General features: G+C 36.0%; 1 protein-coding gene across 2 annotated transcripts in view; it reads left to right on the top strand.

Annotated features, from left to right (window-relative positions):
* The window catches only part of il11ra (interleukin 11 receptor subunit alpha), a 61,261-nt gene that overhangs the window by 32,636 nt on the left and 12,351 nt on the right, over window positions 1-16,274 (top strand). For both annotated transcript variants that reach the window (XM_065290233.1, XM_065290234.2), the window contains exons 2-7: window positions 709-805; window positions 4,513-4,579; window positions 4,991-5,157; window positions 12,062-12,176; window positions 13,693-13,865; window positions 14,483-14,652. In XM_065290233.1, coding sequence (XP_065146305.1) covers window positions 709-805; window positions 4,513-4,579; window positions 4,991-5,157; window positions 12,062-12,176; window positions 13,693-13,865; window positions 14,483-14,652 — 789 coding nt within the window. The remainder of the gene's footprint in view (window positions 1-708; window positions 806-4,512; window positions 4,580-4,990; window positions 5,158-12,061; window positions 12,177-13,692; window positions 13,866-14,482; window positions 14,653-16,274) is intronic.

Here is a 16,274-nt window from a genome sequence, read left to right as displayed (position 1 = left end):
TATCATCTTAAGTTGAAAGAGTTGAACTAATCCTAAACTAAACATAGTTATATCATGCATTTTGTTAAGCAGTTATATCATTTGCTTTCGTATGTTTCTGTCTTTGCGAAATTGATAGATTTTAAACTCTAGAGTCATGCAGGTTCAGGAATGTAATTATATGTTTTGCACCTTTCTACACCTTAGGCTACAGAAGCCTTTGAAATACCTTAAAATGACATCTCGCAGGCAAACCCCAGACGCACGCATGACAGACGACTCCTGTCAGCTATTTGTTTATAATGTTTATTGTGTGTTGATACAAGGCTCATGTTTCAGATAGCAGACCATGTTTATTTGACGTCAGTGTTTTTCCACAGGACACAGGCCGGAACGTCTTCAACCATCAATTAATGCACTAAAAGCAAAATACTTCCCATTATTCTGTGCGGCTGTTAAAGTCAACTGTGATTCATGGAAATAACAGCATGTCCTTGTGTGTAATCTCTTATATGGAAGTGCCCAACAATAACACGTATTGCCACGGTGTCTTGTTTGCCTTAATTGAAATTCTAGTGGTAAAGCGTTCTGTTGCATGCATGACAGCCCGATCGGTTGCTAGGCAGGTGGGAATTTTAAGCAGGATGATAGCCATTAACATATTAGACATCAAATGAAACATCCATTTGAGCATCTCTAACAGCCTTCAATGTTGTTTGTCTCTTACAGATGCCCGGTTTATTGTCATGCCCTGGTGGTCTAATAGTCATTGGTATAACAGCACTCTTCTCTGTTCACATCAAGTCGGAGATATGGACCAATGAAGGTACTCTTTTTTTCTTATTTTCTGTTTCTAGGCTTGCATATGGGACTCCTTAAAAGTCTCTGTAGCATGTTTCGCTTCAAACAAAGCATGATCAAATTAAGTTCACACTATGCCAAAAAGCCTTTACGATTTACTCGAAAATTCTGTTTTAATCCATACCAGGAACACAACCACGGTTCTGTTTGTTAGAACAATAAACATCTCTGTTAGAATTTGTCGAGTTTAGTCTCTATGGCCTTGCATGTAGATTGCACAATTAATGCAAGCGAGTACAGTCTGTACTGTAAGTCTGCCATGCCTGCAGTTTCGCTGGCCCAAGAGGGAGAAATTTGAGAAATGCGGTGGGTTTTCAAATAATATGCTTTTGCCAATATTTCCTGAAAGCAGACATTGAGCACGACCATTTCTGGAGAGCAGTTAGACCCTGGGCGCTGCAGGGAAGCCACTCCCACTGTATGTGACTGTATGTGCGTGTGTGTGCGTGTGTGTGCGTGTGTGTGCGTGTGTGTGCGCGTGTGTGCGCGTGTGTGTGTGTGTGTGTGTGTGTGTGTGTGTGTGTGTGTGTGTGTGTGTGTGTGTGTGTGTGTGTGTGTGTGTGTGTGTGCCTCTCTTTGTTCAACACTTGGCAGTAATTGGCTGTTATTCTACACTGATATAAATACTGAAATCTGACAAGGCATAATAGCACAGCAATGCAAATCCCAGGATTCTGTGTCTCTGTGCCTTAGTGTCCATGCTGGGCTTATTATAATGATGGATGATTATAATATCCCTGTTGAATTCATCCAGAAGCAGTTTAGGGGAAGATCTTTCGAAACTGGGAGAGTATGCTCTCCTTAAATGAAAGATCAGATTGCATAAATTATTAAAAAACATCTCGTAATGAATGGTTAGTTTGCTGTGTGGTTTTAACATACTACACTGCTGTTTTAGTTATTTGCCTGTCTGTCTATTTGTGTGTGTGTCTGTCTGTCTGTCTAATATATTATCAAGAAGATTCATAAGGTTTTACCCTGAGATGCATTTTAAACAATACTGGAGTTTATCTCTTCTGCGCTTTTATTTTCTGCTTTTTCAATATTCAGTCTAAAATCTGATTTATACTTCTGTGTGGACCTACGCCATAGGCCTTGTGACAGTTGTCATTTATGCCTGTCTTTATGAATGTCTTACTTCTTATTTTTGTCTTGTTTTCTAGTATTAATATCTGAAAATACATTTACTTGAAAACCAAAGTGCCTTAAGATATTAAGATATCATAATAAAATATGAAAATCAATTTAAGTTTATTTTTCTTACAGCACTGGCAGATATTTTAACTTGTTTGAAGCGTTTACCTCTTAAATTTCATAACTTAGTTCAGTAAACAAGACTTAAAATCCCAAGCCACTTGCTTGTCTCAATTTAAGAACTTTTAGTCAAGCGCCTGGCCTGAAGTTAATTTCTGGTCTGTGCTTGTTTATCAGTCTGGCTAGAGACTTAACTCACCTCTGTTAAAATACCTAGGAAAAAATAAAGAATGTTTTAGTTTCCAAAAGATGTGTTATAACTGCTCAATCACTGCGCTTGCTGTCCGCATAGAATTTACGCATTTACATGGGGAGGTGTGCGTACTACTTACACGGTACGTGACTATGTGTAGGCTATGCTGTACACTAGGGCTGCACGATAAATCGCATGTGCTTGTCACTGTGTATCTTGACAGTAAAGCCGGTTTCTTGATTAGTAGCTGCATTTACTACTAGGGCTGTAACGATTAACCGTGCAAATGCGCGTTTTCTCAATGAATGAATTTGAATGAATTACAGTGAAATCCCAGCACATCCGAACGTCAGGGGGCGCTCTCATGCAGAAACTCCCTTTGTAGCATCACAAACGCTATTCCAGGAAATGTCTACAGGAATATTTATATCGCTGTTCTTCAAATTGTTTTAGGTATTTTCATGATAATAAAGAATATTTTGAATGATTTAAATTTAACGAGTGTTGCTTTTTTAAATGCACATTATAAACGACTCATAATGATTTTAGATTGATAAGGACTTCCTACTGACCAAATGCCGTAGTACACGTACAAGCTGTGCATGAAACAAAGAATCGCAGCCTTGCGATTCAAAATCGAATTCAGACAGGCAAAGTATAATTTTGGCCTGGATGTCGGTATATGATAGCTATCTCTGTATTTCATGGAAAGTCAAAGCCTTGTATGTTGACCTTTATTAAAACCACTTATGGTTTACCACTTATCTTAACTCGTGTATGGATTAACTGGTTCTCGCCATGAATATAGCCATAGATGCTGGAATGGTGTTTAAAATGAATGGATAAATTAATAAAACAGCTTATGGTAAAAATAAATATTCAAAGACAAGGGTTTCCTCCCTGTTTGAAAATATACTGCACAATAGGGATGGGCATTCGATTAAATTTTTTTAGTCGATTGTCGGGAGAATTAACGATCGACTATCGATTAATCATTAATATTTTTATAATAAAAAATAATTATTTAACTTTTATAAATCAAATGGTTGAATACAAAATTACAGCGTGTTTTCCTCCATGAGACCTTTATTACAAGATCAACTTGTGGCAAACTACATTTAGTTAGACAAACGGAACATATATGCGCTTGAATATGTGGTGCTCTAAAGCAGCGGAACCTGCAGCTGCGAGCTGCATTCTTAAACAGAGACTTCATTTATTCCAAAAAATCATGACCTCTTCATGATTATTTTTTTGAAATCAAAACGGAAGGTCACAGATAACGGAGTATGGTGTCAAATATTGCACCCTGGTGGTAAAATGTTGAATTGCTGCCAAACAGTGAAATTCATTTAATTGCTTCAAGACACACGCTACGCTAGGCAACGCAACCTGCATTAGATAAAAAAAGTATTCGATTAATCAATAACAAATTAACGTCATCGACTAAATTCTTAACGATCAATTATCGATCGTCGATTAATCATGCCCATCCCTACTGCACAACATGCAAAGCTGGTAGGAGTTGGCTTACTGACCATCTGCTTACATCTGTACATCTGTGTACATTTCAAAGAAGAGGGGTCATATCAGAACATACAGATATAGGCGATATTGTCTTATCCTTTATCCATCTGGGAAAAATACCAATATATTACCAAAACCTGATATAATGCCCTATCGAAAAGTACACATTTGTACCTAATGGGTCCATATTAAAGGGACACTACACTTTTTTTGAAAATATGCTCATTCCAGCTCCTCTAGACTTAAACATTTGAGTCTTACCGTTTTGGAATCCATTCAGCTGATCTCCAGGTCTGGCGCTAGCACTTTTAGCATTGCTTAGCACAATCCATTGAATCTGATTAGACCATTAGCATCGCGCTAAAAAATAACTAAAGAGTTTCAATACTTTTCCTATTTAAAACTTGACTCTTCTGTAGTTACATCATGTACTAACACTGACGAAAAATCAAAAGTTGCGATTTTCTAGGCAGATATTATCAAGGACTTTGCTGCTGTAACATGGCTGCAGTATTATTTCACGGAGAACATCATCTATTTTTGCATTTTGGAGATGATACTAGAACAGATGGTGATTTTTTTAAGAATCGGATACTAGCACCTTTGAATGTAAAGTTTCAATTAAATTGCCTTGTTGATAACATAATCACTTGATGAGAGGTCTGGAATAAAATGGCTCACATGTCTCTTGCCTGCAGTTTCAGACGTCCAGTTTGGCAGACTGGGCTCCAGGGTCACTCTCACATGTGAAGGCTACCATGGCAGGTATGTACTGCTGTCTATATTAGGCCCTTCTCAAAGTCCTGCAGACTCCAAAGATAAGCTTTCCTGTAATGAGTGATGATAATGTGCATAACTGCTCTCAGTAAGGGCATGAGGCCAGCCCTTACAGGGTTTGGACACATTGAACCTATTTACTGAGGGTAGAGTGGGTTTGATTCCCTAGTCTCATATTTTGGCAGGCCTGTGTTTTGTGCAAGGGCACTTGTTTAATAATCCATATCTCTTGCCAGTAAAAACCAAAAGATTCTGACTGCCAAAAATAAGTTTTGAGTAAAACGATCCCAAGTTCAGGTGGTGTCAATACGCAGTATTTTTACAGGTATATCTAGAATTTAAAATAGGTGAAGGTTTTCGACTAAGATGTTGATTTTGAGTTTTGGATCGGGTCAACAGGTCTCCGGTGGAATGGAGGCTAAATGGAAGCTCAGTACAGCAATGGCAAACTCTGATCTCTGAGGGTTCCCTTACGCTCCTGAGCGCCAGGCAATCTATGGAGGGCAACTATAGCTGCCATGATGGAAGTGGGACTTTACTGCAGACCATCAAACTACGACTGGGATGTAAGTCAACTTTAGCTATACAAGAGTCCCTTGTTTTATGTTTTGACTCCATTTGTCATTTGATAAACTGTGTAAGGCATAAAATAAGATGCACTATGATAGCGCTCTATTCTGTCCCTTACAATTTTGTTTTCATAGGAATCTATAGGAATCTATGCTGACTGACGTCCATTGTTTTTGTATGCTTACACAAAATAAGTGTCTTAACAACACAATCGCAACATATCCAATTCATTTTTCATGGAATCATGCAAATCCAATTCCTGGGATCTTGCTGATGGATCACACATCTCTGGGTGTATACTAGGCATGGGCTGGTATGAGATTTTGGCGGTAGGATAACCTTAAGCAAAAATACCATGGTTTCACAGTATTGCGGTTTTGCCATTGCAACACTAACACAATTTTAACTGGACGCAATACATTGTATTTTTAAGCAACATACAAAATGTATGCTGGGTGAAAATAAAGTATTTAAAATTATAATTTTCCTTATAAAATTTATATTAATATTTTTGTAATGTATATAAAATGTAAATTACATTACTTAATCGTTTAATTAATTTGTGTAAACCCAGCTTATAACTTGCAAACGGTATTACAGAAAATGTTAGTGGTTTTGAAACCTTGACTTTTTAAAACCCTGTATACATTGAAACCGGTAACCGGCCCATGCCTAGTGTATACATCTTCAGGGTTTCTTACATTTATATTTGGCAATAGGAATGTAGGAAGTACCAGTACTGCAGTATCGAGTCAATCCTGAAATAAAATAATGCTACAATGTCCGTTTTTCTATTATTTTGGTAGTACCAATAGCAGGCTTAATATGGTTTCCGAAATGCTAATAATAATAATACTTTATTTTTATATATCGCCTTTTAAAAATGACTTTTTCAAAGCACTATATAGTAAAAAAAAAGAAACATAACACATCAATATAGCACACAACATCAATACAACACAAAGTATGTAACATAAACATAGCATAAAACATAATTAAAATCATCCTAAAATAATGTTTAAGACTTGATTTAAAAATCCTGACAAAACAGGAGAAGGCCTTATCACCTATAGAGCAGAGATGTTTTATTTTTGTATATGTTATAATTTGTTAAGTCAATTTTAAAGAACCCCTGTGGTGAAAATTTCAAGTTTATATGACTATGTGATGTTTCTGATTTGCTTTAAAGGAATAGTTTACCCCCCCCAAAAAAATTAGCCTAGTTGTACATATGACTTTTTTCTTTAAAACAAACACAGTCAGAGTTAAATTAAATAATAACTTGACTCTTTTCAGCTTTGTAAGGGCATTGGATAGTGCCCAACTTTTAAAATATCCAAAAAACACATCCATACATCAAAAACTAATCCATAGAGTTATCAAATGTCTTATGTGGTGAACCAATGGGTTTTGTAAGCAAACTTTTTTTTTCAAACTTTACAAACTACAGCCATACCAGCCTGATCTTAAGAGAATTTGTACATATTTTACGAGTTGGCTCATTTAATCGTTAATCGTGCACATATGTACGAATGTGGTCGTACCAATTGATATGAATTAGCCATTGTGTACAATACGTACTGATTGCCATGAGATTAGCCATACGCGTTAGCCCAATGTTCCTGTCATATGCATATCATTAAATCATTAAAAACGAGGTGTGTTCAGGGGCATTGTTAGCGCGTTGCTATTTTGAGGCAACTAAAATAGACTACGCCATTGATCAACAAAAACCTGGTCTAAAGTCAATGGCGCAATATGTTTTTTTGTTATTTAAAGAGCGCATTAGTAATATGCGCCTATAAACGGGACGACAACGCGGGTTTGCTTATCATATACATGAATGCGCAGCAGCACAAAAATGCTTTTAAATATGAAAGGATTGAATGTAAAAGATTATTATTGAGTCTCTTGGACATAAATGAGGACTAGTTATGAGACGGTAGAAGGCGTAAAGAGCTGCTTCACCTGCAGCCTGGTAAATAAATAAATGCTTTGCTTTAAACAAATGCAGCTGTTTAAAAAAAAAAAATTTAAATGCTACCTCACGGATTTATTGTATATGATGACTCTGTACCTGTGAATATGGTGGGATGAGAAACATTTTTAAGTAATGCTTAAAAACTGGTGCTGTCCAAGTGCTGAAACACGCGGAGAGCCATTTGTAAATTATTTATCTCCTGTTTGTTACAAATAAAGTATTTTTATAGTATTTTATATTACAAACCTTTTCTTACCAACGTGTAAATTATTTTTTTATTATATTGGATAGCCAACTTCCATGACTAAAAGAAAACAAAAAAATAACAATTTAAAATCAAGTGAAAAGCAACACAATTATTTAACATTAATCTTAAAGTATGGATCTTCTTCCTCCGCTTAGTTTTCAGTTTACAAAGTCCGTCATCTAAATAGGGATTAGAAAAGCAACTGGCTTTTAAAGGGGATGAGAGCTGAGACTCTTATTGGTTTATTGCACGTTACGCCCAAAATACTACCATTCCTCATAAAAAAACAACCCTTTTCGACCATGCGCTCGGCACACAAACCATTTTTCCCATCGTTAAATTAGCAAAATTGGATTCAGACACGCCCATTTAGACTATGGAAGGTTTTTTTGGTCTTTTTTAAATTAATTAATTAAATTATAAAATAATTAATTAAATTATAAAATAAAAAATAAAATCGCAAAATATGTCCCAAATTTGAAAATTAAATGCTAAAATAAAAATTAAAACATTATATTAAATTATTTCATTTTCATTTTTAATGTGATGAAGCATCATTCCGGCCAAATTAAAAAAGAAAATTAAATTGATGATTTGACATTTCATTTTCAATATAATCTTGAGTCAAGACTGACAATATTAAAATAAAAAATCAAGCTTGAAAAGGAATCTGTAAATAAATTTTAAAAAGGGTTTTTATTCATACCCAAGCAATAATTGGGACAAAATTAAAATGTAAAATTCAGTTTTAATTTTATGTTCTCTTTAAATTATTTGTTTTCATTTTCTTTTTCTTTTTCGTTTTCATTTTCATTTTCATTTTCATTTTCAACTTGTATGCAAATTTAATGTTAATCAGTGGGTGGCGTTTATTTACTTGCTCAAAAAAGGGGATTGGCTAACGCTGCTTTGCCAACTCAGCGACTGTGTTGCTAAAATAGACTTTATTGATACATCTAGCGACTTTTAGGCCCATTTAGACAAACTTAGCGAATGTTTGGATGAATCTTAGCATCACATCTGTACAGATAGGCTACTGTGTCGCTTGTACTGGCCCACGAGTGCCGGGTGGCGCTGTCCCGGTGAAATGTGCGTCTGGTGTCTCTGTGCATGAAGCTGGGCAGTGTAGGAGCTGACGCGTGGATGGGATTCGCGTACATTGTTTACATTTCAAAGGAGGAACAAACAATAAAAAGTGGCTGGTCCGCTGTTATATATGTGCGTATTTTCACACATCTGGTCCGGTGAGGCGTCAGTTTAACGAGCTGATACACCGACCAGTCACTTACTTTTAAATGAACATTATCTGTTTATTTAGCCTATGTGTTGTCTGTACAAGTATCAGAACTTGCGTCCTCTGTGAAATGCGAGTCTCTCGGAGTCTTCTGTGTACACTGCACTGGACACAACATACAGTTCTTCTGACCATAGCTGAAGCGTGGAAGACGAGCTACGCACATAAGGGCTGTGACGATATCACAGTAATACTGCATCACTGCTGTAATAAGATGCCAGCTGCGGTGATGTCACGGCCGCAACCTTATAAAGCGCGTCATGCCCAAGTGCTCTGATTTCTTGAACTGTACCAACTCACTCCCTGGTTTTAAACCCCTGCGCGAATAACAATATCTCTGCAAGAAAATGTCAGAGCCATGCCCATGAAATTTCATGTGCAAGGAGTCCGAGCCACGCGCATATTAAGCTTTCTCATTCAAGGAGAAGCACTGTGCTGGTGATGATAATGATAAGTATAATAATTATAGTATAATAATAATTTAAAACTATAATGGGCAAACATGACAACTATCGTTATGAAGGCAGGAGCGCGTATACTGACAGCACAACTCGTTATTTGGTTGAATGCTGTGCTTATATCTGGAGCTACTGTAAGCGAATTTCTGAAAGCAATGATTGGAGTATCCATAAGTTTTGCGCAGTTATTTACGTAATGATGCAATTGTCGATTTCGTTTTGTATCCACTTTGAGAAAATCTAATTAAACATACTAACAATAATAACATTAAATAATATTTATTTTCGATATCTTTTGAGTTTAATATCAATTATGGAACAGTTTTTGTCATTGTTTGTAACCCATTTTTTGTACAATAAATTATTAAAAGTTGCAACATGTTTAGAGAAGTGTGTTTCTATTCACGGAGAGTTTACCGAAAATGAATGTCTAAAGAAATAGGAATCAGGTTTTGCACAACTCATCAGAAACAATCTTAAACTCTGCATGTTCTTTCTGCAGGTTTTCAGGTTGTTATTCTATGAAATGTATTGTATAAAATGGGTTATAAACGATGACATAAAAGGTCTATAAATCATTGTATATTCAAAAGATATAAAAAACAAAAGTTAACATATAGAAATACATATTATTTCACATTGTTATTGCTAATATAATTTGTTGTTTTAATAATATGGGGTGGGTTGTTGTGCTAACAGTCTAACCGCGTGATTCTGTTGCTTCTTCACCACGGTAAAATAAAATCCCGTACGGCCACAGCCCTACTCACAAATCAGCGTTACAAATGAGGACCACTTACAAATATACCACAAAGGCTGAAGGTCTGCTCTGCCAGTGTGCCCGCTGCAAAAGTAAGTGACTGGTCACTCATGTCCATTTTCATGAAATGCATACAAATAACACGCAGTGTGATTATAGTGCTATATATACGCCAATTTTGCGAGCATATGATACTCCAGTCCTTAACGGATTTTGGCATAATTATGTATTGCACGATAATCACACTGTGTTATGTGTATGCATTTGATGAGAATGGCTGACGCCTCACCGGATCAGATGTGTGAAAATACGCACATATATAACAGCGGACCAGCCACTTTTTATTGTTTGTTCCTCCTTTCAAATGTAAACAATGAACGCGAATCTCAACCACGCGTCAGCTCCTACACTGCCCAGCTTCATGCACAGAGACACCAGACGCACATTTCACCGGGACAGCGCCACCCGGCACTCGTGGGCCAGTTCAAGCGACACTGTAGCCTATCTGTACAGATGTGATGCTAAGATTCATCCAAACATTCGCTAAGTTTGTCTAAATGGGCCTAAAAGTCGCTAGATGTAGCAATAAAGTCGCTATTTTAGCAACACAGTCGCTGAGTTGGCAAAGCAGCGTTAGCCAATCCCCTTTTTTGAGCAAGTAAATAAACGCCACCCACTGATTAACATTAAATTTGCATACAAGTTGAAAATGAAAATGAAAACGAAAAAGAAAATGAAAACAAATAATTTAAAGAGAACATAAAATTAAAACTGAACTTTACATTTTAATTTTGTCCCAATTATTGCTTGGGTATGAATAAAAACCCTTTTTAAAATTTATTTACAGATTCCTTTTCAAGCTTGATTTTTTATTTTAATATTGTCAGTCTTGACTCAAGATTATATTGAAAATGAAATGTCAAATCATCAATTTAATTTTCTTTTTTAATTTGGCCGGAATGATGCTTCATCACATTAAAAATGAAAATGAAATAATTTAATATAATGTTTTAATTTTTATTTTAGCATTTAATTTTCAAATTTGGGACATATTTTGCGATTTTATTTTTTATTTTATTATTTAATTAATTATTTTATAATTTAATTTATTAATTTAAAAAAGACCAAAAAAACCTTCCATATTAGACGTTGGGCTGTGCGCTTTAGACAATGCGCTTAGATCGTTAAAATAGGGCACTGTGTATGTTTTGTATGTTTTAATCATTCTGATTCTGATCTCTAACAAAATTACTTCACAAAAATGCAATTATTTCAGCTTTTTGCTAAAAAAAAATATTTTTTTTGAGAAAATATACCCATATTTATGAGTTTATAAGCAGATAAAAAATATAGGTAAGATGAAACTTTTTTCCCGTTTTGTTTGTTTGAAAGCAGAGGGTCTGTTCTTTCATTCAACATATTGTATGTCTATATATTTTTTGAAGTAAATTTTCCTGAAAGACATTTTGTGAAACTTTTGTGAAAATCACAAAAAATGCTGGCGGGCAACTTTTAAAAAAAGGCTGGGGGGGAATGAGTTAACAGAGTCGGACACATTTACAAATTAAGAAATTCTTGGACTACAAGGCCCTAGTTAATTTTAATCAGTTTTTTTTTTTTTACATATTTTTAACTCTTTACATTTATGAATGTGTGTTCGATGGAAAACTTATTTTAGATGAGGCATGAAGAGTCTTGACATTTCTCTGCTTTTTGTTATGGACTTTACACAATACACAGTATCTTGGCAGTCCTTTACCCAATTGTATCTGTCTCATTATAGCTAGAATCTTTTGAAATGCTGCTTTTACTAGGACAGATTGTTGGATAGCAGAAGTTTACAAGTTAAAAGGAAACACTCGACCATTGTGCCCTGGGGGCCGCAAAAGAGAGTAAGTGTCCAGTTGTACGCCCTTTCTGTTGAACTCGAGTCGCTTCCTCTAACAGGATGTCGCTGCATTACAACTCCACAGTTTCCTGATAGGAAGGGTGAGATTGTCGACTCTGGAGTGTGTTTAAGTTTAGTCTACCACACGTACCCTTATGCCCTTGAACAAAGTGACAAAGTTAAACGGGTCTATTGTGTTTGGATGTTTTGGTTGTATCTGGAGCTATAATGTATTGTGTCTAAAGATATTTTTATGTGTTTTTTTCTCGCAGATCAACCTCATTTTCTACAGATTTCTTGCCGTGTACCAAATCATGAAAAAATCTACTGTTCCTGGAATCAAACTAAGAAGACGCACCTGCCAACAACATACATCTCCTCCTACAGGTGCAGTCTCATCATTTTTTTAATATAATGATTAAACATATTTCATTAACTATTTGTTTTTAAACGCTAAATTAAAAAAAACTTAAAGCATATTAATGGTTTATTTTTTTAACCTATTTAATTACACAAGTTACATTTTATATATTTAGCTTGGAGGTTAGGGGCCAAAGTCATCAACGTTTTAAGCCAAGCTAACACTACAGAGCTTTCAGCCGAATTTACCCTGATTTTCCCAGGTACCGGACCTCAATCGATTCTGATGTATGAGGTTGATTATCGTGTAATTTGAGACATTTACAGATCAATCTTACACCATCTGAACTGCTTGCAAGCAAATATGGACGAAACGTGTTTAAATCAAGCTGATAACGACAGTATTTTCACAATTGCCAATGAGAGAGGGAGGTGAATGATAGACCTTTTGAAATAGTGACTGCAAAACGAGCTGCTGTACCTGTCTGGTTCACACTGGAGGTGATGAAACGGCACAAGAAAGTGTGGAAAAACAGCACGGCTGCCTGAATAACGCGTCTGTGAAAATATATTATGATCGTTGACTCACAAAGAAGAGGAGATATCAGATCAGTTTTAAATGTACTGCTGCTACCGTACTAGCTTGCAAAGGTAAACATTAAAAACTATAATAAATGAAATCAAAAGAAGTTGTTGATGTTTCGCCTTTTGAACCGTGCTCTGCTGCGATATCCACCTTCGGAACGAACCAGGGTTTCGGGGTGTGGTTTGGATGGTGTCTCAAACACAGGTGTTCACTTAGCTGGGAAAATCTGGGGATTAAATGGGTTAAACTGCTGTGAAAACAAGCAACAAAGGTCTACATTAATATCACTGAGATCAACCCACTGGGATCCAACTCCACCATCTTCAAAGTAGATCTATATTTGCACATGGGGTTTAGGACTGTTTTTGCTACAGATATGAATTTTACTTTCTGCCTGGCCAATAGTTAGTCCTTTAGTAAATTGACATGAAATGAAACAACTGCATTTAGGCAAGGCAGGGCAAGTTTATTTGTATAGCACATTTCATACACAGAGGTCATTCAAAGTGCTTTACATAGAAATAAGAAAACAATATATAAGATAAAAAATAAAATATGTAAAAATAAGAGTCACATGATAAAATCACAATAAAAACAAAGATACATGAGAATTTTAAATAACAATTAAAAGATTTACTAATGATTCTAATATATTTCCTGCCTACCTAATTTGCTAAATTCGGGAATCCCATATCTAAACGGCATGCTTTAATTTGTAGTATTGCTTTGTATATTTTTATGATATTTAAATAATACTTTTATTAAACTAGTTTTTGCTAGGACTTTTCAGAGAGAACTTATGCTAATAATAAATGTACCTTGAATGCCATGCAAGTTACTTTGAATAAGCGTTTACCGCATGCATGAATGTAATTTTTACAGTTTCATTACTTACAAATATTCAAGATGTCAGGGCAATCTCTACATTTATCCTTTTGTTGCTGTTGTTTTGTACAGTTCTAAAATGAACAGCGTGTTAACAGCCTGTAAGCAGGAGCATATTGGGGAGAATAAATGTACCATCACCAACCATTCATTCTGGAGCTCTCCAAAGGTCTACATTAATATCACTGAGATCAACCCACTGGGGTCCAACTCCACCATCTTCAAAGTAGATCTATTAGAACTTTGTAAGTTTGCATGCCTATAATATAATTACCATTTTATATCAAATCAATTTAGGGGTTTTAAACTGAATATGTAATGTTTTGAGATTATATTATGATTTGAGAATTCTGCATTGGGGTGTGCACACCAAAGCTTTTAAACGCGTCTGAAAACGGTAGGTGGACGCCGACTTACAGCTTTCTTCAGCTCAGTGCTTTGGTTGCTGTGATACTTCTGCTTTGTTAATCAGTCATTGTATGATGTGCCAGTAGGTTGTTGAGATATTTGTTCCGCCCCTCCTACACTGTGATTGGACGGCCGTGGGAGAACTGACATTTGACGAGCTGAGCTTTTCACCCAAGGTTGAATATTGTTCAACTCAACCGCCTTTTAGCTCATAAAAAAAAACTTTTTGAAAAACACTGCGCTTCTATTGGAAACAATTGAAAACATATGCCGGCCGCCGACGTAAAAGTTTTGGTGTGCACGCCCCCTTAGAAAAGCATCTTGAGTCTTTTTCGTAACATTTTGTTTGTTTTGTGCAGAGATGTTTCACTTTCTCAGAAATTGATTTTATAATTATTTCATTCTTTTTACTTTAACATAATGGTCTTTTATATCTATAATCATGTGACTTTAGTAAAGCCAGATACTCCAGAGGCTTTTGAAGTTCTGCAAGTGGAAGGTCAGCCCACACAGTTACTGGTCCAGTGGAAATATCCTGCATCGTGGACTGCGGATAACCCCAGTGCCTTTCCTTTAAATTTCTGTCTGCGTTATCGGCCAGCTGGCTCCAACTACTGGTCAAAGGTAAGAACCTTCTACTTGGGGTGTCACGGTTCTCCAAATCCTTGATTCGATTACATTTCCGGTTCTGAGGCCACGGTTCGATTCGATTCTCGATTTTTACCTTTTTTTTGTTGAAAGAACAGGTTGCTATTCTATTTTTAGACTAGACTTTTATTAGATATAATATTTCACTTTGAACCCTGAGATGCCCTGCCATGTTAGTCGTGCTGCCTGCCAGTGGAAAATATGGTACATGCACATACCTGATAAAACGAAACTTCCTGTCAAGATGAACATCCGTCAGTTCTTTGCACCTTAAAAACGCACTTTAATTACCGTCAGACGAGATTGTGAGACTATTCCCCAATAATTCATGTTTAACTCTTTCCCCGCCATTGACGAGTTCTCTCGTCTCTGCAGGCGCGTGCTGTTTTTTGTTTCCCATGTAAAGAGCAGCTTGCATGGTGTTGTCTCCTGCATCTGCCATGCTATCTTTTAACTGGCTGTAGCTAGCGAAGTTAGAGGAGGTTGACTCGCAGCACTGAAAACGTTTCTTTTTTTTTTCGCTTGGCAAGCCGACCAGACGTGAGATACGTGCTCCTGTATGGCTCAGGGGTAGAGCATTGCGTTAACCTTGTAATGCACTGTAAGTGGCTTTGGATTACAGTGGCAAAACGCATAAATGTATTAAAACCTGTGTATGAAATGATAAATATGAATAACAATCAATGGAAGGGAGCCATTACACAAATGACAGGTACAGTACTATTAAGACTTTTCTTTGTAAATACCTATTGCACTTGTATTGTTCAGAAAATATCCCATTCCAGATTTAGACTGTATTTAGACTGTTCTTCAAGGTTGGCCAAAAAATTAAGTTAAATCTTCCTTTATTAGCTCTCTAAACATCATTCATCTGCTTCATATTCAAAACAACAACCAAACTTTGCCATTTTTAGTATTCAACCTGTGATGTGATGTGTCTTTACTTTATATTAGACATTTTTGAATGCAATTAAACTTGCCACAGTGGAGGTAGATTATTTGTGAATGACTTAACTTTTGTTTTGTTCTTCACACAAAACTACTGTACTTTAACATATCTTACAAAAAACACTACAGCTGTGCATCTTAAGACAAAACGATGTCAATGGACTATGTTAAAATTAAACAGGACAAGGTGTTTTTTTTTTTAATGAAAGCAGCGCAAACATGCATTTTAGTGGGACTAGGATAAGCCCTGTCCGGGAAACCACCCCATAAGGATCTTTTTATAGGGTACTTTCCTAGTGAAAGCTATGGACCATTTGTATTGTACATTTTGTAGCCATAAGCATTCATGTTAATGGTATGTAAAATCCCTTTGGTCTTTTTTAGTATTCTAGGTGGACTTATGTGTGAGTTTGATGTTCTGTGATGTTTTCTTTTCTTCAGCCAAAAATGAAAATGAAAATACTTCATTATTTACTCTCCTTCAAGCCTTTCAAGTTACACATACCCATCCTCTTTCATACGAACACATATCCAGATATTTTTGTTTAAATATAGCTCTTCCAATTTTTTATAATAGATGAATAAAGGGTCCAGCTCCTTCAAGCCCAAAGAATGTGCATCCATCCTTCACAAAAGTAATCCAGACGGCT

This window comes from Paramisgurnus dabryanus, chromosome 10 (assembly GCF_030506205.2).
Source record: "Paramisgurnus dabryanus chromosome 10, PD_genome_1.1, whole genome shotgun sequence".
In the NCBI taxonomy this organism is placed as follows: domain Eukaryota; kingdom Metazoa; phylum Chordata; class Actinopteri; order Cypriniformes; family Cobitidae; genus Paramisgurnus; species Paramisgurnus dabryanus.
The sequence above is the reverse complement of the archived record's forward strand: the minus strand, read 5'-3'. Positions and strand labels throughout refer to the sequence as shown.